This window comes from Prinia subflava, chromosome 5 (assembly GCF_021018805.1).
Source record: "Prinia subflava isolate CZ2003 ecotype Zambia chromosome 5, Cam_Psub_1.2, whole genome shotgun sequence".
NCBI lineage: Eukaryota > Metazoa > Chordata > Aves > Passeriformes > Cisticolidae > Prinia > Prinia subflava.
Window position 1 is genome coordinate 8,748,305 of NC_086251.1, and position 23,047 is coordinate 8,771,351.

Here is a 23,047-nt window from a genome sequence, read left to right on the forward strand (position 1 = left end):
GACAAACCAACATCAATTAATTTAAAACTGCAGCTTGAGAGGATAAGCACAGAGACAAGTAATCAAAAATATTAGAAAATTTCCAACAGTAAGAATATTGCTGGCTCTGATAGCCACAAAAGGAAAGGTTAACATGCAGAAGAATCAAAATGGTGAAGCAACAACACCAAACCCAAACAAAAAGGCAAAGGCAACAAGGAAATTCACATAAATTCACATGTGAGGAGTTGTACTGGTTGCTTCTAGAAATTGTTTCTTGTTGAGATACAAAACAGAACTTACAAAAAACCAGAACCCAATTCCACTCTAGTTCTTTTGCAAAGTTACTTTTGAAAGTCTACTCCTATCTTTAAAAAAGAAAAAGTAGTCAACTGCCTCTGAAAAAATTCATGCTTTTTAATATTAAAATAGGTAATTCCAAGTTCTAACAGAGGTTACCAGCACACAGATTTACTTTATTATGTATGTAGCATAAAATGGGTCATGTACATTCAAAACGTGATTGTAATCTGCACCAGAAAGACACCTTCAAGGCATTTTGGCAACAATCAGGGAATACTAGAATAGCAAGAGAAAACTAATCTGCAGCCTTTCCTCTTCTGGTAGTTTCTTGAGGCTAAATTCATATGCAGGGGTTTTGTGCTGTGTTTCCCTCCCCCCAGCAAATATTCAGATTACCTTTAGTGTCTCTATATCTTCAATCTTCACTACAAATTCATCACGTTCTCTGTACATGCCCTCTCCTTCACTGTCCATATTCTCCTCATCAGTACAGCCTTCTATTGCAACAGTCTCCTGTATTTTTGCCAACTGTTCTGAAGTCACAGCATCCTGTTGAGCTACTTTTACGGGGTCAGCTGGATTCATTTTCTCCTGCACATTGCCTACAGGAGCAGTTGTCTGTGGAGATTCCTGCTTTATTACAGCACTGGTGGTGGTGGCAGCAGCAGTAACAACTGTACCCTTTTCAGTTTCTGAAGAAAAAATCCAAATTTTGGTTAAATTATCAAGGATTGGCAATGAATATGGAACTAGGTTTTCCTTCTTTTCTGTTACAATTTATAGAAAAAGCAACTATTCTAGGAAAAACACCTGTTCTAGGAGTTAAAATAGAAGCAGTATTTGACCACAACTAAATCTTAAACAAAACCAAAATACTGTAGCTAATATACCTCTGTTTGTATTAAACTGCTGCATCTGTTAGCATCTGGAATTAACAGAACTGAATGCTTTAGAAAACAATTTGATAGTTACAGACATGATCACCAGGTAACACTGTTGTACTTTGTGACAATAAGCAAAGACAACAGTAAAGGTTACAACGCTGAATCTTGTTATCTGCTGACAAGTCTTTTGAAATTGGATTGCAGAAAGAGAAACACACGTGAAATATGAAAACATTTTCTGTGCGACTTTTGGACATTTATCATTTATATCTTGTGATAATGTAGCTGGAAGTTCCAGATTAAAGCTTTAGCAATGGCCTAATGATTTTTAATATTAACAGAGGTGAGCAATGAGAACTGATGATACAAAACAAAGAAGGGAAAAGAACATTCCTTTTTTCCTCTATTCCAAAGAGCCAAAGAGAAGTCCCACCTTTCAAAATTATTCTTTCCCACCTGAAAAAAATTAGAATCCTTTTTAGATATTACTTTACAGTCTTCTATGTGTATTCTACTACTGACTTGCTGATCTAAAATAAATCAAGTTAAATTAACTATAACACAATTACTAATATCACTCAGGAAATTTAAACCACTTTACGGTTTTGTTACAATCACTGCTAATTGTTGACTTTCTCACTTGAAAATTTATAAAAAATATAATGTAACATATTTTAACAAAAGTAACTCCAAAGAAATGAGTTAAATGTCAAATTAATGAGTCAATGCAGAAGCTGTATACCAAGTAAGTGAAAATTCATTAAATCCATTCAGTAAAATTGTTAATTTGAAATATGAAATGTGTTATTCCAGATACATCACTTCACATTATTGCAAATATATTCTATTTCTTCAGTGAGAGAGAGCTCTGACAGCTTTAATTAGACACACCATTAATAGTCGCCCAGATATATTTACATATTTGTCAGAACAGCAGAACAGCAGATAAAGGTACATACACTAATTAATACTACCAACAAAAGACTGTTTTAATATTTGTCTGGCTATACTTATTTGCAAAAAACAGACAGAAGGGGGAATTACTAGAAAACCTGCAAAACACCAGAAAGCAAGCAAGATGTCACTATTAAGCATCTTGTACAAACAATCTGGTATGCCACAAAATAGGAAGGTGAATTCAAGAAATTGGTGACATAAAAGTTGGACAACAAAGAAGATACAATAATATTGTAAAAGAAATCACTGCAAATGAAACACTGATGGAGATGCTCACCCAACAACAACAAAAAAATTTGAAATATTTCTTTGGACACTGTACACAGAAATGGCAAATTAAAATTAACAAAATTCAGCAAGAGGCTCACGCCATGGCACTGTCCAGATTTCAGCTTCCTGGGAGGAAAAACAATCACTGCTTTCTTGTTTGAAAAATACATTCAGCTGAAAGACACAGAAGGAACTTCTTCCTCCGTAACAGCTTTTTTGAAATTTGTCCACTTAACATAATTACAAAGAAATAGCCACAGAAAAAAACAGAATAGTAATTAAGTTGAAGTACTGTTCAGCATCTCACGTATTCTACAATATTTTTCCAGTATCTTATGCGTGATTTTATTACAATTCAAGTTTAATTTTGCTATGTATTTTTCAGTAAATCATGTCACTCCTAGAGAAAAAAAATTATCTCTCTCTCCTTCAATCTAAAAAGGGAAACCATTACTTAGAATTAGCTTACACGTCATGGCTTCTGAATCCTGAGAAGAGTTAAAGAAATGTTTCATTTTCTCCCTGTGATTACTTTGGAAGACAGTGGTTTTTCTCTGGAATTAGTACAATTACGTGACTGGCTGGATAGTTTCTAATTGCTTACCAGAGGGGGAAAAAAAAATCTTTACTGAAGAGACCTGTCAAGGCAAAAACATTCTCTACGCTGACAATACTTCAAAACAAAGCAGCATCAGTTAAAAGCTCTGGACATGGATGTAGAGCATGGATGTAACACAAGTGACACTGAAAAGTGTGTGAAAAACTAATTGCTACTGTGATCAGTCACAGCTGCCTGCCCCTCCCTGCCCAAACCAATCCTTCCCAGATTTTGTTCTTTTGTTAGCAACCTATCAACACACACTCCTGATCAATATGCCTCAAATGACTCCTGCCTTGGACCAGCCCAGCCAAACGAGTGCAGTTTACAAGTGCAAAAGTTGTTCCACACACACAGAGGGCAACTTCAAGTCACAGAAAATGTGTGTTTACCTAGCAGAACTTATCACCTGCTGATGGCAATTATTAATATATTCTCTTCCTAGCATTTTTTAAAAATAGGTTTAGTACCTCTGACATGTTTTGTTGATGTTCCCAGATGAAAATCATATTTAGTATTTTATGCCAGAATTGAAGAGAACACACACATTATTCCAACTCCAGGCTAAAATAACTTTTTGGCATTAGTCCTACTTAAGTAGCATGAAAAAGTTTATTTATGTATTTTCTTATTGTGGAAAACACTGTTTTAGCCCACAGTCAATACACCTTTTGAAGAAGACTCTTAATCGTGGCCAGAACCAAACCAATTCAAAACTTTTATCTGAAGAGAGATAAAATTATTCTTTTTTTTGCCCCATCAGCTACAATAATCTCCTTCAACACATGCACTTGTAGTAACCATTTTACCTGATCTGATCTTTTTGTCAGATGTTTCATCCAGGGCTGACAATGCAGTAGAGATGCTCTTCTGAAGATCATGGTTCCCACCCACAGAATCATCTTCATCAGAAGAAAAGGAAGGCAACGTTTCTAAATTTTTCTTAAGTTCCTCATCAGCTTTTTTGGTTGGACTTTCTCCACTGACCTCAGCAGCCACAGGTGGTGCTGCTGCTGGCTGAGGCTTTGCAGAGGGCTGCAGGCAAGGGGCACGAACTATTTGTGTGACTGGTCTCCTAGTCCTGTTTGGCGTTCGTACAGCTGGAGTGGAAAACTGTTGCCTAGGCCCAGATTTTAGAAAGTCTAAAAAAGATGCAATAAATCCTGTTCTGACTTCAGGTTGTTTTTCTTCAACTTCTTTAATTTTTTGCCTCATTCTTTCCTGATGTTGGTAAGTATCATAACAACCTTCAGAAACAGGAGAAGAGTATGTGAAACATGAATCATTTCCTCTTGAATTTTGACGTTTACACTGTCCACTCCTTTTTACCTGTTTCTGAGTTGCACTGTCATCTTCTGCAGCATTTTTGTTTTGGCCTTTTCCTTTGCTTTTTTTCTTCTGAAGGTTCCCTTGAGTTAAATCTTGGCACTCTTCTTCAGTTCTATTAATGGCTCCATCTGCACTTTGGGGCACAGACAGCGGCCGCAATGGAGCCTTTGACTGGTTACCTGCTACTGTACCATCATCACCACCCATACTAAAATCATTCTCTGAAGCAGCACTTTCCTCACTTAGGCTCCTGCCACTTGAAACAAACTCTGTGTCCCTTGCATTCAGTGTACCATCAACAGAAGCATCGTTATCTTCTTCAGATTCGTGACTGATGCTAGATTGCTTTTTCACTCGAACAGCCTCTTGCTCTTCTTGACCAGGACCGAGGGTGGGAGAGGTCATTCTTATTGGCACACTCTGATCAGAAGTTTCAAGGTGCTGCTGATCTAGGTTCACAGGTTTTGTCTGTATTGTTGACACTGGGGTAAGATTTAGCGTAATTTGGCCTCCATTCAGAGAAATATTATTTCTGCTGGCTGGCTTTCCAACTACAGTAGGTGAGGCACTGAAAACAGAAGACACATGTCTGGAATCCAATGATCGGAACTGTGTTTTAGACTCCTCGCTATTTTCAACAGTTTGGATTTCCTCTTCATTAGAAGCTGATTTGGCAAAGTCAGATGGTGTCACTCCACAAGCTGCTGCTGTTGCTGCTAAGATGTCATCCACATTGGATAATATATTCCTCTCATCTGAGAGGAGTATAGATTCTGGGAAGCATATTGAACTAAGAGAAACAAATTGATTTTTTGCATCATGTTGATTTGTTTGAGTAAAATGATCTTTTGCTGTCAAATGCTGCTGCAGTGGTTTTGAAGACTCAGAAATGTCCATTTTCATTACTTCTGAATTCTGACTGTGAAGCTGTTGCTGAGAATGACCCCCATTACTTTGAACAATGTGACCATCCATCTGAAGGAATGGATGTGTCACCTGCTGAGGACTCTGTATTCTTTGCACTTGCGGTGATGCCTTTGCTTGTCCTAACCCTGTCTGCAGAATTGACTGGTGAAGAATCTGCAAGTCACAGGTTGACTCCAGCAGTACCTGTGCACTGGGCAGACACAGCTGATGACCATGTCTTAAAGCATGAGGCTGAACCTGCGGGGGCGTGCTAATGACTTGGCCCTGCTGCTCTTGAGCTTTACTTTCATGTACCTTATGCATAAGAGAATGCTGCTGGTTTAGCTCCTTAGCACTCACAGCTCCCTGTGTTGTTCGCATTAAATTAGCTGTCTTTTTGATATCATGGCTTAGGCTGCTGATATGGCCAATGTGTTGGGAAAGCTGTTCCACAGAACTGACCATTCTTTCATCTTTTTTTGTTCCTTGAAGAGCAAGTCCAACAACTTGATCTTCGAGACGAGAGTTGCTTCTGATTACGCTTTGAGAGTATCTGTCATTTGCTTTTGAGACCCTATAGGATGCATCCTGAGCACTCATCTCCTCCTCCGTTAGACTCTGAGTGGAAGATTCAAGAGTTGCTTGCTGTTGCAATGCCTGCATGTCCTGCACTGATAACTCCTCCTCCTGTTTCGATGAGGCATACAAGTTGGAGTCAGACTTCCTTTTAACGTAGGACTTTGTTTCTGAGGAAGGTCTGTTGTTCTGCAGCATCTGGGAGTGAGCTGGGGATGCAAAAGGAGACTGGACAGATGGCAAAAACTTTTGAGACTGCGGAGAGGAGGATTCTTGTGACTGTGAGTTCTGAGAAGAATGTAAAGAAATATAGCTTTGATTAGGACTCGAGGCTGGAAGAGTTTGTACCCGAGGAGAGGCATTAAAAGAAAGAGAAGGCGAAGTTAATGTTAAAGACTGCCCTGAAGAATAGCTTTCTGAAGGACTGACAGCTGCTAAAACTTGCGATTGAGATGAAAAGTTAACTTGGGACTGGGTAACTGGAGATAAACCCTGAGAGTGACTAGAAGAGTAGCTCTGAGCCTGGCTGACTGAAGAAAGTTCCCTCATTTGCCCAGAGTAGTTCTCATTTGGAACTGAGGTCAACACCTGTTCCTCTGAGGAGTAATTTAGAGTCTGACTGTCAGAAGTAATAGCTTGCGATGGCCCAGAAAAAGTCAATGTTTTATACAGTGAGGGCAGCTTCTCAACCTTGCTGGATGAGAAATCCTGTGAGTGGCTGACAGGTGGCACATTCTGAGCCTGGCATGAAACATAATTTTGGGACTGACTGACCGACAAGAGGCTGGGGAGCTGTGCTGTAGAATAGATCTGTGCTTGGACTGTAATGACAGAACTCTGGTTTTGTGCAGTTTTGGCATAGCTTTGTGTCTGCACAGTGGGAGCTACGCTCTGAGGTTTGGGGGTCTTTGTTGACCTCGGAGGCTGCTTCATGGAACAGTTTTTCACTTTTGCTGTGGAAGCAGACGGAAAGCCGGGTGATGGGATTGCAGATGTGTACGACTGAGCAAGTTCCACTGTGACTTGAGAGGTCTTCTGCTGTGGTCCTCCATTGCTCACCTGAGTAACGTCCCCAACTGGACTGCAGGGCAATGCTGAGTGCCTAGATGTATCCTGGAAGTTAACTCCACTGGTGCTTGTTAAATAGCTGTGTAAGGAATGCTGTGAAACAGTCAGCTGAGGCTGGACAGACTGAGTACTCGAAGGCCGCTGGTGGTGTTTAATAACACTACATTCTCGCTGAAGTGCCCTATCCATGGAAGCAGTGGAACCAGTGAAGACAGACGTGCTGTAGGCCTGAGACACCTGCTGAGCTCCTCCAAGGGTCGAAGGCAACAAACTGAACTGAGGCTGCAGGAGATGGGGGGCAGATTCTTGAGCAGAACGATATGTTGATGACTGGGGGGGGACACTGGTACTCAGAACAGAGCTGCCCAGGCGCTCGAATGTCAGAGCAGTTGGAACAGTGCCTTGGGAAGTTTTAATCTGCAATAAAGGATCGTGGGTGCTTAAGAGACCGTTGGATGTAGCACTGAAAGTAGCATCTTGAAGAGTAAGAGAAGGGGTAGTAGCAAAGTTCCTGCTGCTGAAGGTGTTGGGGTGCTGATACGCCGATAAAGCAGAGGTTGGTGGAAATGTTCCAGAGGTTGGCAAAGCTCCAGTAACAAATAATTCTGTGGCTGTCGAGGAATGCATACCTGGAAAAAACAAAAAGAAAACAAGAAGGAAAAAGGTGCATAAGGGAGCTTTACAAGTTACAACATTGCATTTCTGTAAGTCATTTAACTGAAAACTCTTACAGCATTTAAAAATATAATGTTCTTTAGGATCACCACCCTTTAAAAAAACCCAAACATACATAGGGAGGCACTTATCATGGGTAATTATCAAAATAAAAAAGCAGTGGTTTTTTAGAATGCCAAACTCTATACCTGCAGTGAATTGTCGAGGGAAAACCTCATATCCTTAAGATGCAAATTGTTGATTAAAAAATTGTACAAGATTAATTCTGCTTTGAAATTGAAGGCTCTTTAATAATTTTTATTTCAGTTTAAAAAGAAGGTCATAGTAAACTGATCAAAAGCCCTGGCCACCTTTAACAAACAGTAAAAAGGCAAAATTACACCTTAGCAGTTGTAATACATACACAATTTAAAAAAGCAATCCCATCTTCTGAATTTACCCTGATCAATAATTTTACAACTCACTTTATGGGAAACATTTCAGACCATACAGTGAAATAGCTAATGGTCTATACACTCTGCAATTCATTTTCCTAAAGGAGGGGTTTGGCTTTCAGTACAAGCAATAAATACAATTTGTATGCTTTCTGAAGTGAGAGTCCCAGATATTCACAGACAGCACTTATCTGCACGGTGCAGTAGCAACTATGCAACTGAAAAGCATATTTCTTATTTGCATTCAGCCACTGGTATGCACATCCTGGCTTAAACAAGATTTCTTAAGAGAATACACTATTGCAGCTGAAATAGGAGTATGAAATTCCCTTGCAAGCTTTGAGGCTTAGAGCAGTGATCCATATCATTCAGTGCTTTTCACCCTGTAACCTGCAGACACTGGTGAAGTTTGTGTACCGTTTCCAAAGTCTACCAAGAAAAGCAAAGAAGGCAAGTTTATTCCCAGAGAGGCTTAAAATTCTTGTAAAGGAATCAGTTTCCACTGGGAAATTTACCAGGGTATGCAAATCAGAAAAAATTAAAATCAGCAGAATGTTTTGACCTTTTTCAGTTCTTGCACACTGAAAACAGTTTTTAGCTTAGCATCATTTAAGGATAAATAAAAACTCTCAGTAAATAAAGTTTGTTTTGAAACAAATACTTCAGTTAAAAATATATTTCATTTTACAATCCAGTAAGTCTTCTTAAGCTGATTGCAACTTAACCATACAATTGCTTTTGAATTTTCAGGTGAAGCTGAGAAATAAATTCTTTATTTCTCCCTTTCAGTGCAAGACAAACTGATATGAAGAGATGTGATAGTGAAAGAATGCCAAGGTATTTTTCCTTAGTCAACAATAAGGTCTTTCTGAGTGAGAAAGCATAACCAGTGCTTAAATGCATTTTTTTCCTCCTATTCTAAAAAACTGCAACATCATGTACAACTGAGTTCTCTTTTACTGTTCCTTACTGTTAACACAAAGGAAGGGCCATCTAGAAGCATCAAAGGCAGGAAAGAATTTAAACCTGTTTTAACTGCAGATATTCATTTCTCATCTAACCTGCATTTTACCTTTCTCTTCCATAAATCAAAACCCTTCCAAATACATCCATAACTTCTTAAACCAGACAAGAGCCAATAAAAGGAGCACTACTATGGCAGAACTGCTGGGCTTTCTATTCTATTATTTGTTCAGGAGCAGACAAAAGGTACGGCAAAGGTACTAAGTTGCATGCACAGACACACCCTCACTACCCTAAGAAACCAGAACGCTGATAACACAACCCACAGATCAAAGGAACACTTGGAAGGACAAATATAACAAACACAATGTTCTTCTTTTTTTCCCTAAAATCAGCAGTTGTAGGGCTTGGAGAAAACCTCAATGCAAGAAACCCTTTTAAAAAAGGTCACCTTGCAGAGTGAAGAGCTCTTGCTTTCCCTCATCAGAAAAGTCTGTAGAAGACAAAGCTCTCAAAAGACACTTGGGAGGATCGAGGGCTACAGAAAAGCAGCAAAAATATTAAAGGACAACAGAAAGCTCAGAGAACTGGTGATGTTGAAAAATGGGCTTACTGATGAGTTCTTAGTAATGAGTACTGAGAAGTCTCTCAATCAATCTCTGGTACCAACATCAAACCCTACCCACAGCATGTCTCCCCATTCTTCACAATTCAGTTAGGCAGGCTGCAATGGAGAAAATGCTAGGACGAAGAGAAAAAAAGATTTCTTCCCAGCTGACATTCTGTTGTGAGGATGGGTCATCATAACTCTAAACTCCTAACTGATCTATATTAAGATTGTTTGCCAGATTACCTGTGTGCATTTTCATCTGTGTTCCCACATATCTGCTTTTGTCAATGGTGAGTTAAAAGCTACAGTCTCTAGTCTCAACTTTTTGAGTAGCTCTTCACAGAATGCAGCTGCACATTACCCTTAACAGAACGAGTGCAAACTGTCAACAAAAGGACTGTTCCACTCTTGCTACCTTGTGCCTCCTCCCCAAATCAGAACAGCAATCATACAGCTGCACTGAGACAGATCAGCCTGCTGATACAGAGGAAAACCATCCCACCAAAGGAAAAAAGCCACTCAAACATTTTCTGCCAGATCAGTGAATAGATCCAATTCACTGCACAGCTGCACAATCACTCCATAAGATTAACCAGAACTTGAAGCTACCCACAGATGCAGCGGCAACACTTATCTTGGTGTGACTGTCTACAGCAAGCTCAAAATCTGCAGTTTCCTGCTCTGCACAGAAGGCTTGACAGATGGGGGAGGTTTGTGGAAGGCAGTCAGTCTGCCAAGAGAGACGGCACGTTTGTTCAGTTGTAAATTAGATCCCTTATTTCTATGTGACATGCACCTCAGACCTTTGTTTTGAGAACACCTTGCTCATTACTTTTGTGTACAAAGGGACCAAAGCTACCCATGGACTTTTAGTACTAATACCACAGAAGAACTATCATAGGGAACAGAGTGTGAGAGTGAAAGACTTTCCAGAAGGCACAGGTAGTGTGCCTGAAAATGCTTATAGTGATAGTGAGACTAATTCCAAAGAAAGCTGGGAGAATAAATTTGACTCATCAGGCGAAATAATACCCTATGCATCTAAATTCCTTCTAAACAACCAGAACTCCTGCTCATATAAATCTTACGATAACATAATGTCATTGATTTTGATATTTTTAAATACTGAGATATAAAAGAGGTAGAAAACATGCAGCCTTTTCAATTAGTCAGAATATTTTTGTTTCAAATCCTCCCAAACATTCAATATAACAATGAAAAAATTTTATTTCAAGAGAAAATTTTCACCTGTCTGCCAGGAAGGAGCCCTGAATTGTGGTATAAGGGTAGATCCTGAAGAGACTGCCTGAGCAGTGCGAGACTCAATAGCAGAGAGAAAATTCATAACTGAAGAAGTTTCCTTAGTGTTACCTCCAGCACTGTGCATACTGGTATCAAATATTCCCGAAAGTCCTAGATGAGAATGGAGGGAAATGAAAAAAAAAAATCAGATAATTCAGATGAACTTCAAAACAGCAAAATCAAATAACAAAGATATATGTTCATAATTCACTAAAAAAACCCCATCCTATGAAACACCAGCCAAGTAAAACACATTGATTTTTCTGTTTTTAACTGTTAGGCAGTGTTAGAACTGTAAATTGGAACTTCAGTATACATTTTAAAACCTATTATTAAATGTATGTCAAATATGATGCTTATAACAGTCTTTAGGTACAGCAGTAAAATGTTTCTCTTATCTGAAGATTCACTGTTCTATTTTCACCTGGTTAAACATTCAGAATCCCTCCTGAAACATGTTCAACTTTTCTGTATCCAGTTCTTCCCTTTTGGGCAGCTTATGGAAGTCTGGACACATCTACAGCACTGGCACATGAAAAGGGGTTTTGGTTGCATTCTGTTTCAAAAAACACCTTTATGTGTCTCCCACTGCTCAGACCTTTCAATAGCAGGGGGTTCAACTGGAAGCACTGGTGAGATCCAGAGTTCTGAGTAACAGATCATGTCAAGACTGCAATTCCAACCCTCCATCATCCTGATCAAGGACCTTGCCCGACTCCAGTCAGCTCATGAGCTCAAACACCTTTCTTTGGAAACTGGGTTGCAAAGCGAGCATGAAGAGGTCAAGCCCCATCTTCTGACACAGAGATGGGCTATCAGGATCAAAGACAGATTCCCATGCAGATGTAACACAGTGGCTTACACTGGTACATTTAAAATGAATTTTAGCTCTTCCCCAGCACCCTGTCAGTGTGCACAAGAAGTACCAGCAGCAAGGTGTTCCCGCTCCCGTCACTTTTGCTGTTTGTTTTAGTCTGGAGGTGCTGCAGCAGTTCTGCCACTGACTTGGAGGCACATGACATTTGGCTCTTATAGGCCAAATCCTGAAAAGCTGCATTTTAAAGAATAAGTGCAGCTTTTTCAAAAAACAAGATACCAAGCATAACCTGCCTTTATATTTTCCTTTCTACTTACAACATTTTGATAAAAGCTAACAACTGTTAACCTTCTGCTACACACACAGCTTTCCTAACACCAGTTGCCACCACTTATATGACAAACCCCCTTTGATTATAAAACTCATTAACTTTAATCTAAATTACATAACGGTTTGTTTTTCTTTTTCCTCTATAACTATTTAAGCAGCATGCTCATGATAGGGACAGTTACCAGCAGGATGTTGTGCAGTTGAGTATCCAGGAAGCTGATGAGAAGCTGTGTATGTCTGTCTGTGAAGGTCTGTTTCTGAATGGGATGAATGTCCTCCTCCATAGCTTAAGCTAAAGAAGAAATTAAACATTATTAACAAAATGTGCAGCTATAGAAGCAAAGAACAATTACGAAATTTCAATCACAAGTCAAAAAGTTATAAAAATGCAGGAAAACAAAAGCCCAAGATCAGACAGATCTAGTTCTGCTAGGCTATCACAAAAAACATTAAGCAGATTTAAAAAGTACTATTGAAACTTAAAAAGCCAAAGAGTGGGAGTGGGGGAAAACCTTACAAAAATCAAACCTGATCACAGAAAAGTTTATAAAGGACTAGGTCAGAAAGACAGAGTTCAACTGTAAGAAACACTCACTGGACAATTTTTGTAATGATTTACTGATATAAAGTCTGCAAAGCAGATAACTATGAACACGTGCCCACTTTAACATTTACATTTTTAATTCCATTAAAACTTACAGGACCTCATTTAATTCAAAGGCTGAAGTTACTAGGAAGCTGTGGGAGCAATATTTTTTAAAAAGATTTTGGTACTTTCAGTACAATTTCATAAAATTGACAGTGAAAGCACTACCAAGTGACAAATCCATCTTCAGACCTCCCAGCATTAAATGCAAGTTAATGATTCACAGCTTTTATTTAACATTTTTAAGTGAGTCACCTAAATTAACACGATGTTGCAATCAGGCTTAATGGAAGCAAATTGAAAATATACATTGTCTGGGTCCATGCAAAGCCAATAATGCAGAAAAGAAATAAATGCATCGAGCAACCTTAGGAGCTTGCCAAAAGCCCTAACGATTTCGAGTTTAAAAAGCAGAAAAGAGAGGGGAAAGCAAAACAAAATCCCCAAACTTTCAAGGTTCCCCAGACTTAGCTCTGCATAGCACCTGTCAAATGGAAAAAAAATGAAGGCCAGCATGACCAAGTAACCATTCACCACCTTCTTTTCTTGCCTTTTGGACACTAAGTTTATAGGTAGCTGCTACTTACTCTAGTGCACATGTGAGACTGCTTTAATTTCAAAATCCAAGTGTAAAAAATGCCAAAACAACCCAAATGAGACCCAGTGCCCTCCCTGCTGCCTGCTGCAAGGGAGACTTCCCTTATCTTTCATCCCCAGGGATGAGGGGCAGTCACTCTGCACAAGGAAAAATTGAACTCTCAGTGCCAGGAATCATGACATCATGGGAAACTTTTATAGAAGACACCAAATAATATAAAAACTGGCAACATCGTTGGGTCTGCTTCATTTTCATTAAGATGATGAGAGGAGGCAGATGAGCCTCTTAGAGCATTGTGACCTGCACACATCATGAACCAGCAAGAGCCTGTCTGTGCAGGACTTTCCTGCCTGAGATGCACTATCAGGGGATGTATTTTCCACTTCAGCAATGCTCTGTAGTCAGCACACCAGGCTACAGCACTAGCCCAAAGAATGAACCAAAATCCTTTGAAAAAACAAAGAACCCCAGCTACTGCTTTTCTCAGTAGTGCTCATTGACTAACACTTTAACACCTTCCACTGCAATAATTGCAATTTAGAGAATTGCCAAACCTAAATTCAGAGTCAGCAGATCCTTGTGCTTATGCTGTAGAGGACAGATCTTTGTGCAGCTCAACACTATGCATCAGCAACTGATTTCTATTATATGCTGACTAAAATCTAACTTTGTATCACTGTTACAGACAACTGGCAGACATGATGGCATGACACTGCAGGTTATTTTTTTATTTACAGCATTAAACATATTCTGTTGTTTCCAGACAAAAAAAAAATGCAACCGTGTTCTGCATGTAGAACATTACACAAGTAATAAAGCCAATTAAAATGCAAGTATTTTCACAAGAAAACTTCTGAAGTTAAGGTACTTTGGGGTTTTTGAACAAACTTGCATAGCTGTAAAAAATACCCCAAATATAGAACTTCAGAGACATGAAGATTTCTTCAGGTCTTTTTAATAAATAAAAAAGCACTACATGAGAAAATAAGTTTCTAAACTGAAGCATGGCAGCACATGCATTGTTGGCAAGAATTACCTTCACTCACAAAAATGCTGAGCTTGTGAAAACTTTCCTGCAACGGCAATAGGTTGTATTTAGGTTTTCTTGCTAGTTTACTTGAAGCTTTTACCTTTATAAAAGTATGTGGTGCTGACTTCTCTTTCATACACATTTTAAAGGCAAACTCTAAAGTCCTACAGCAGCACAGCTTCCTTTTCCCATTTGGTATTTTCAGGCTGAGGGGCACTCTGGTGGTGTTCCAGGCAGCTGGAGCTACACTTGGCAGCAAAAACTCTTCCAGATGAGGCAAGACCCCCAACCCCAGTACAGTATATCAAGCAATATCACCTCATCCCTCCTCTTTAATTGTAAAAGCAAAAGGTCAGCAGCAAGAAGTGGAGGAACTTTAATTAATTAACCACCTGAAAATTTTGGAAATTCTTAATTTGTTGTGAGTTGTTTGTTTATTTCAAATTTCTATTTATTCTGGTTGTTCAGTGAAGACTGATTAAGACTCTTCACTCCTCTACAATAAACACCTTTTTTTGTAAAGGGCAGGTACAGTACACACAATACCTCAAGACAGCCTAACACACACAAGCCTGCAGACCAGAGGCAGAATGCTCTGGAAGATAAAAGTAACTTATAAAACAAACACGGACAAAGACTTTGTGACAAGGAGGGCCCTAGAATTAGTCTGGGATACAAAATAACATCTAGACTTCAGCACTCAGAAACACTGTTAATTACTAGAACCTCAAAATTCTAGTCATGATGGGCATCTTAGAACACTAAGTATATGTATAAGTATATGATGGTGCTTTTTTTAATATACCAACTCCCAGCTCATAGCTAATGCAACCGCAACCTCAAAAATGAATCTGTCTTTCAATAAAAAACATTGTATTTATTTGAACAGTTAATTGTTTATTGTATAATTACTGCCTACTGGAATGTAGATTCTTATCTCAAAAAGCCTTGCATATATGCCTTCAGTTTACATAAGCTTATCCTAAACAAGCACAGCAATCTGAGAGATTACTGCCCTAGGGTTTCTTTTTATAAAATTTAACTTTGAAACAGATGAACTTACACAGCATGTAATTCGCATATCAAAAATACATCCAGCATGGCAAATGCCCTCATGGCTACCAAGCTCTGTGTGCTCTTGTTTGGAAGTTTGTTACAACTGTGTGAGTTTCTGTTTGTACTGAAATGTCAGATAAGTTACTGATGAAACATTCACATTACTCGGAACTTTCTTATGCACTGTTCCAAAAGCTCTTGGCCCTTATCACTGATTATCACAGTGATTTCCCACTTCCACTATCATAGAGAACTGCATAAAAGAGTGATTACTGCTAGGAAATAATATTAATTTGACATGCAAATTTGGAAAATAGTTCCTTCTAAAGTATTTTTCATTGAAAATATACATTAAATTTTAGAGTAATATTTAAGAGATATCCTGTAGAGAATTATCATTATTTGTCATTGCTGTAATAACGCAACCAAAAAATGCATATGACAATGGAAGTGAAATGATTCAAGTATTAATCTGATTTTTTTCAGCTACATCAGCTAGGCTAATAGAAGATTTTTACCTCTCCAGTAAAATTTCTGGAAGAAAACTGTACAGTCATTGCACTTCATTGTTATTAAAATACCTTAACTTTGATTTACAACTCCATTTTGTTAGCCCAGTTCAAGTCTGTCAGGAACTGACCCTTCACACATCTCTTTGTATTGCAATTCTCATGATCATTTATTTTCAAAGCACTCTTCAACCCAGTAGTTTCATATAAACTCAGGTCTCCATCTGCAAAAGGTTACCGAGTCCCATTGCACTCACCACTCTCCTCACTTGCCAAGACAATTATCAGGTTTATGCTTCACACAAGTGAGGGATGCCTTTTGCAACTTCAGAATTAGATCCAAGTATCATTTTTACATGGAAACAAAATTTAGCTGCAATAAACACCGGACATACAAGTAAGTATTTTTATTTCTTTTACTTTCTTCAAATAACCTTGCTCTCCAAGGCATCCATACAGCATAAAACAGAAATGGAAAGCACTTTACATAAGTGTCTTTGTCTCCTTCCATGTAATGATACTACTTTTACTAAGTATTTTTCATCTTTCTACTTTATTTTCTAGGTGAATTTTCATTACAGCTTAGCAATTTTTAGGGTTTTGATTGATTGGTTGATTATTTTGCATTTGGTGTTTTCGGGGGGGGGTTGTTTGGGTTATGTTTAGTTTAGTAACAGCCATCATTCAAGTACCAGGAAAATGCACAATGCTTACAGGGAAAGACCAGAACTCTTCAGGAGCAAAGGATACTTCTGGGTGCAATCCCTTGTTCTCTTAGGCACTTGTAACTCCTGCCTCTCATATTAAAGAAAATTGCTACAGAAACCTGCACATTAAATCAGAGCACTTTCAAAGTGTTCAAAGGGTGCTGAGTGAAACTGGACACCACAAGACAAGTGGGTGCACAGGAACTCCTGGCTCCAGGAGACCCCAGAGGTGCTCCCAGCACTCTGAGAGGGAACTCAGTGCCCCGGCACGGGGGTCCTGCACAGGCTGACAAGTCTGACACCAAAACAACCAAGGCCAGGCAACAAAAGCCAACAACCCAGCATGCACACAAGGCATCAGATTTGAGGCACACCAGGAAATTTGATCTCATTTTTGTCTGCGCCTTCTGCCTTACTGAAAACAAGAGCTCCTGTGAGAAGATGACTCGGCACAGCCTCCTTCTAATTAAATCACCATAAAGGAGATTAAAAAGAACAGTGATACGCTCATACTGGCAAGAAAATACCTTTAAACTCAAACTTTGCATTTTATCTTACTTGGGATATATGTGAAATAGGGGAAATACCACTCGAGTTTCCCTCTCTATCCCAGAGTCCAGACACTTGGCAAAGGAGTCTCTCTCCAACCAGCTACTCAACTGTGCTATAGCAAATTCCACTTGGAGATAGAAAGCAAAGTCATAAAACCGACAAATGCACTTCTAAATATTAAAAATGTCATCCTAAATATAAGATATAGAAACTGACATGCAGCTTACATCTCTTTTTGTCCACTGTATTTGATTTTAGATGTGTAAAATGCAGTTCCAGGTTGTATTAGCTGCTGGCAAGCACATAGTTAGGATTGCTTTAATATTAGGTATAACACTTTTTACTTTCCTTAAATACTTCTTGTTATTTTGCCTTTACTCAAACATCTTGTGGAGAAAGAACAGAGGAGTATTACTTGAAAACATTACTTGAATTTAATGCAGATGAAATAGAGGGCAAATGTCCCTTCAGCTGCCCATTGTAACAGTAAGAATTCCCTGTTTGCTACAGTCAAACAAGAATGTAATTCAGCATCTAGGGGTTATCTGCAGCTCAGAATAAAATCAAAATTTAATAGCAATGTTACAGGTAGATGACTTCAATCCAGAAATGGGTTTAATCTCGTATTTTAAAAAAGCCATGACCCTAAGAAGCAGAGGAGAAAGTCGCCCAGGAACAAAGTTGCTACTTAAATGAGCTCAATACCATTAGTAATACCAAGTCACTCCCATCCAACACATTTCTGGAAGTTAAAAAGCACAGAAAGCCCTTAAAGACAACAGAAAACAGAAACAAATAATGTTTAATTAATTAATTCCAATGGAAAACAAATGCCTCCTCAGCCCAGAAACTCATTTCAGTGCAAAATATTTTTTAAATGTATACAGTATGTGATTTTTGACTTCTATTTCCCAGCCACAGACACACTGGCAGAAGCGGGAAGAGAGTGCAAGCACAAATACGGGTTGAAGCCTGAAAATGTCGGCAGGTTCAAGAAAAATAGGAAACCAGCCTACTCCCTGCATCTAATTCCCTTGATCCTCTCATTAGATTACACAAGACAAGACAAACCTCATCATTGTATCTGCATGAAGAGAAAGAATATTTAACAATCCAGAACAGTTGCAGTGTCCACGTGTCCTAGGGTGACTTTATGAATTGTATCCCCACTCATCTCTTTAGCTCAGAACTAAGTTTTGTGCCTTGAAACCTAGATCCAAGAGTGAAATGGGGGAGAAGAAAAAGGGGTGGATTTTTTTTCAGCTGTATTTAAAAACATAGAGATCTCCTGCACACTGATATGTTTGCCCTACAGTACAAGAAACAAAAGAAAAAAAAATGCTACTTGAAAAATCAAAAGAAAATCATCTCTAATGTACCTCAAGGTACATACTGCACTCTTTTCAGAACAGCATACACCTTTAGCATTTGTCTAGCCTGTTCTTTTATTATAGCAAGAAAAAAATAGATGTTAATATTTTTAAGTGTTATTAACATTATTCTTCAAGATAGATGATTCTTGGAAAGATGGAAAATACAGAATCAGACTCCAGTAAGTGAGGTAAGTCAGTAAACCACAGAAGGGTAGCATTTTACTGACAGGCTCCACTGTTGCTGGTTATGGACATTCTCCCTTTTAATGCAATTACACACTACATATCCAGTGTAGAATAAATCCCATCCTAACACACCAAAGGCAATTGCCCTCCACTCCTTCATTAAAAATGAAGCTGTAATGTTAATTTCCCCCTTCAATTCAAAGGCAGAGCCACCAAGAGCATGGCTGAGACTGCCACAATGTGGGCCAAGGATTGCCCGGAGGTACTTGCGAGAGGAAACACTCATTACTTCCTCACTTTCTAGGAGCAGAGATAAGGAGCTTCTAAGAAATAGATTTTAGGGTAAAAAAATTACATGCAGGGAGCTGCCTCAATAAGCAAAAGTTCATGCTGTTCCTGTGATTCTTCACCTGAATATATATCACATCTTAAGGGAATAAAGAGATTTTATGACACAAAAGGTCCATCTCTCTTTCATTCCCAAGTTAATGTGTCTGAACTCCTTATGCTTGATCCTTTCAAAAATGAAAATCAGGAAAGCCAAAATAGTCTTACTGGGACTTCAATACCTCAGTGCAAGTGCTGGCTTGTCTGATTAAGTAACCTGTGGAGTTCTTAACAACAAAGACTATATAAATCTGTTTTCAAAAAATCAGTTAAATTCTGTCTTGAAAAGATGTATGTGAAAACTAATATCCAGATAAAAATGAGCTATTTATAATCTTCAACTTCAGTTACTACCAAGGGACTGGACAAACTGCTTTATGTCATTTTTTAACGCATGCAACCTAAATTAGCTTTCTTAGTGAGGTTTATGGCTGAAATGAAGTTCCTTTAACAAAATGCATTTTTAAATCAGAACTGGTAAATTTGGAACCACTTCTTTTGGCTTTGACAAAAAAACTTTGTAACTTAACCAAAACAACTTTCTAACAGAAATTTTGCAGCTCTACAAAAAAAAAAAAAAAAAAACAAAAAAAAAAACAAACAAAAAAACCCCAAAAAAACCCTACTCTACTATGTCTGTCTAGAGCTCCTGATGCATGTTTTAAGAATTCAGGGTCTGGAAAGGAGCTTCCAGTGTTTTCCAGCTCCGAATATTTAAGACTAACTTTGATGTCCTTATTAACACAGTATCATTTAAACAGACACTTTCCTCCCAATTTGCATTATAATGCAGTGTCAGAAATAATTTTAAGACATTTGTTTGCCAAGCAGTGTTTTGGGGATTCATACATCTTTCCTGACAGCTTCTACTCTATCTGTGCCTGCAGAAACAGGAGAACCATTATGGTCTGTGTAGCTTCCACCATCATAAGATCTGCAATCTTATTTTCTTTCCTTTTGAGACACTGGATTATTTTGTCATTACATTTATTTATCCTCTTCTCTTCTCTTCTCTCTAGGAAAGAACTTTTGCTTTACCCAGCATAAAGAAAATAGCTGTGATTTTTAAAATTATAAATACTTCTCTCCTAGAGTTCTACTTACAATTTCAGAAAATTTTTGTGACAGTAATGGAAATCTGACACTTTTTCTCTGATTTGTGATGCTATTCTGTTGTCAAAAGTGTACTTGGGGCATATTCAAAACTCTTCTCAAGATCATTCCAGTATTAATGGCTGAACACACAGCATAATCCTCTATTACAGCTGAGATACACACAAAAAGATTCCATTACTTTTAATAACAAAATTTTATTTCAAAATATAAAAATCAGCAGAGCATTATCTCAAGATGTGGGTTAGCCACATCAGAGCTTTAATAAAATTACAATTCATTTTACCTTTTGAAATGCTTTTCAACCCTCATCCTCCCACAGTTCTTACAGCATCATATTTTGTGGCAAGCTTGAGTCTTACCTTTAGAGTACTCCAGGAATACTTGATATCCCATTTCTTATTAAGCCCTTTATTTTCCATTTATGTGGAAAGGATGATGCTGAAGTTGAGATTTTCATCACACAAAGAGGTAAGAAGTGCAAATACATGTGTGCTGTACACCGACAGAGCCATTGTATGCTGTCAGTGGGCTCCTTTCATTACCAAACCTTGAAGCACTTTCCAGCTGCTTAACCCAGGAAGTACCTCGTGCTTCAGTCCAGGGAAAGCCAGGCACAAATAACCCACTCTGATTTACAGCCCTCACCACCGAGTCTCCAACGCTCAGTACTGAAATAAGGCTGTTTCTCAAGGTTTTGTGAAGTTAAAATGCACCCCTGTGAAGAGCAGTGGCCTCATGGCCCACAGACACTGCCATAAAATAGGGGCATCTACTCAGTGACCATATCTGAGATCACACATCCTGCCACCCTACAGCCAAAGATTTAGGGCCGTTAAATGGGCTCTAAGCCTCCCAGCATGTCCACATGTCCAGCACAGCGTTTTCCACATCCCACAACACACTACAAGGGCTATGCAGCTTGTGTGAGCTCCCTTAGATTCAGAACACAAGGTATGCCTATGACTAACATCACCTCCATCCCAATTTACAAGGTGTGCCCAGGAAAGATCTAACATATTAACAACATAGTTCATCATAAAATGCAGCAGCAAAGAGTCCTTTACATTAAAGGAAGCATCACAGGGTATTATTAACCAAGTTTATAAGGGAAATTAGCATAGCTCTTACACTTCTCTTCACAAGTGCTCTCCTCATCCTAAAACAGGTTTAAATTTACATTTTTAACCTTGCAAAGGGGACCCTGGCTATCATTTCACCTGTCACAAGTCACTAAGTAGCTGAAAATACCAGATGAACCCAGTTGCTTGTGAATGCTTCAACCAGAAAATGTGCATTGTTCAAAACTGTAGAAATACAGTTACAGCTACACGGCATTTACTTTGAGACAGGAAAAACTACAGTATATTAAACAAATTCCTTGAATATGCCCCAGATATTGATTTGAGCTTTCATGATGATCATGCAAATGTCTAAACAAAACCAAGTATTAATCAAGATCAAAACAGCATACACACACAGACTAAAAAAATATCCTTTAATTGGTGAAAAAAAAATTCTCTTAAAAACAAATACAAAAGGGAGTTTTTTTGAAGGGGAAAAGATGAAAATCCCATCTCTGTCCAGTGGTGCTGACTATCAGCAAACTCCAGCTCACCAGTGCCAGCAGCTGAAGGTAGTTAACACATGGTTGTGTTCAGAGTAAGGAGTTGGCTTTCTACAATCACTCTTTGCACAGCAAATGAACAAATGCTCAGATTCAAGAAAAACTTATTAGAAATCCCGTTCTTGGCAGACTCAGCAGAACATAATGAAATCGGACGAACATCGGGATTGAAGGATTATTCACTGTCTAGCACTGGAATTTTTGACACGAAGACGAGAGAAAGTAAACAGGATGTGGTGTGAAACACCAAGCTGCCATATTTCGGAGAGGGATTTCCTGGTCAGGAAAAAGGGCAGCGTGGAAGGTGTGGCACAGGCTGGTACACTCAGCATGGCCCATGCCACACACGCGTGTGACCCTTCGGCACGTTCCGGATGTTCAGAACAACTTGCCAGACATCTGGAAATGCTAGACAAAGGGCTGGAGCCCTCCAACTCTTCTCACACAACACTGCCAGCTGAAAAAGGAGGGATATCTCCACCAAAATCTAGATGTATGACTGCCCCAAGTATAACTCCTCAAGATTATTAAGGAATAAATGCTCCTTAGTATCCTGCTGTGTAAACACTACTATTCCAAGATAAGGATGCCTAAGGGTGCCTTCTTCCTGCTGAGCATAATTGGTTGCACTTTTCCAAGTCCTAAGCAGGCAACACAGCTAGGCATGTAGAAGGAAGATGAAAAACAAGAAAAGTAATATGGGAAAGCAAAAGCTTGTCCAAACATATGTAGGTTCTTGCCGAATTGTTTTGGAATAAGAAAGTTCCAAGTATGCAGAAATCCACGAATAAGAGCTCCTTGCCCCTTTTTGTAGCCCATCATCAGAGAGGTTCTGAGGAGGCTCTAACAAATACAAGCGTCCACTTAGTCCCAGGTCTGTCCAGGGCAATGAAACAAAGAAGCCATGCAACAATGACAAAATAGCAAGCAGAAGTAAACCCAAACCCTATGAAATCTGCCCAGTGGGACAAGTAAATCTAGTACTTAATAACCGTGCACTCTGTCCTCTCTGAAAGCATTTCTCTTTGCTTAAAAATTCAAAGAATTTTCTCTGCCACTCGCATGGTACAGCAAGAAATGTTGTGCTGGAAAGGCTGAATTCTGCATGCTGCTGTTATTTTTGTCACAGTTAAGGCTGCTAAGGAAAGTCTGAAGTGAGACTATTAATGTACTGCCTTTTAACTATTTTTTGTTTTGCTTTGTCTTTTCTTTGTTAAATGTACGGAATAGGCATTCACCATGCAAAATAACTTCTTGACATG

The 23,047-nt window shown here is 38.8% G+C and overlaps 1 protein-coding gene across 2 annotated transcripts in view; it reads right to left on the reverse strand.

Moving 5' to 3' along the window:
• The window catches only part of QSER1 (glutamine and serine rich 1), a 41,730-nt gene that overhangs the window by 12,668 nt on the left and 6,015 nt on the right, over positions 1 to 23,047 (reverse strand). For both annotated transcript variants that reach the window (XM_063397947.1, XM_063397948.1), the window contains exons 2-5: positions 12,184 to 12,293; positions 10,801 to 10,965; positions 3,801 to 7,499; positions 679 to 974 (exon numbers count right to left, since the gene is read on the reverse strand). In XM_063397947.1, the coding sequence (XP_063254017.1) occupies positions 679 to 974; positions 3,801 to 7,499; positions 10,801 to 10,965; positions 12,184 to 12,293 (4,270 nt within the window). The remainder of the gene's footprint in view (positions 1 to 678; positions 975 to 3,800; positions 7,500 to 10,800; positions 10,966 to 12,183; positions 12,294 to 23,047) is intronic.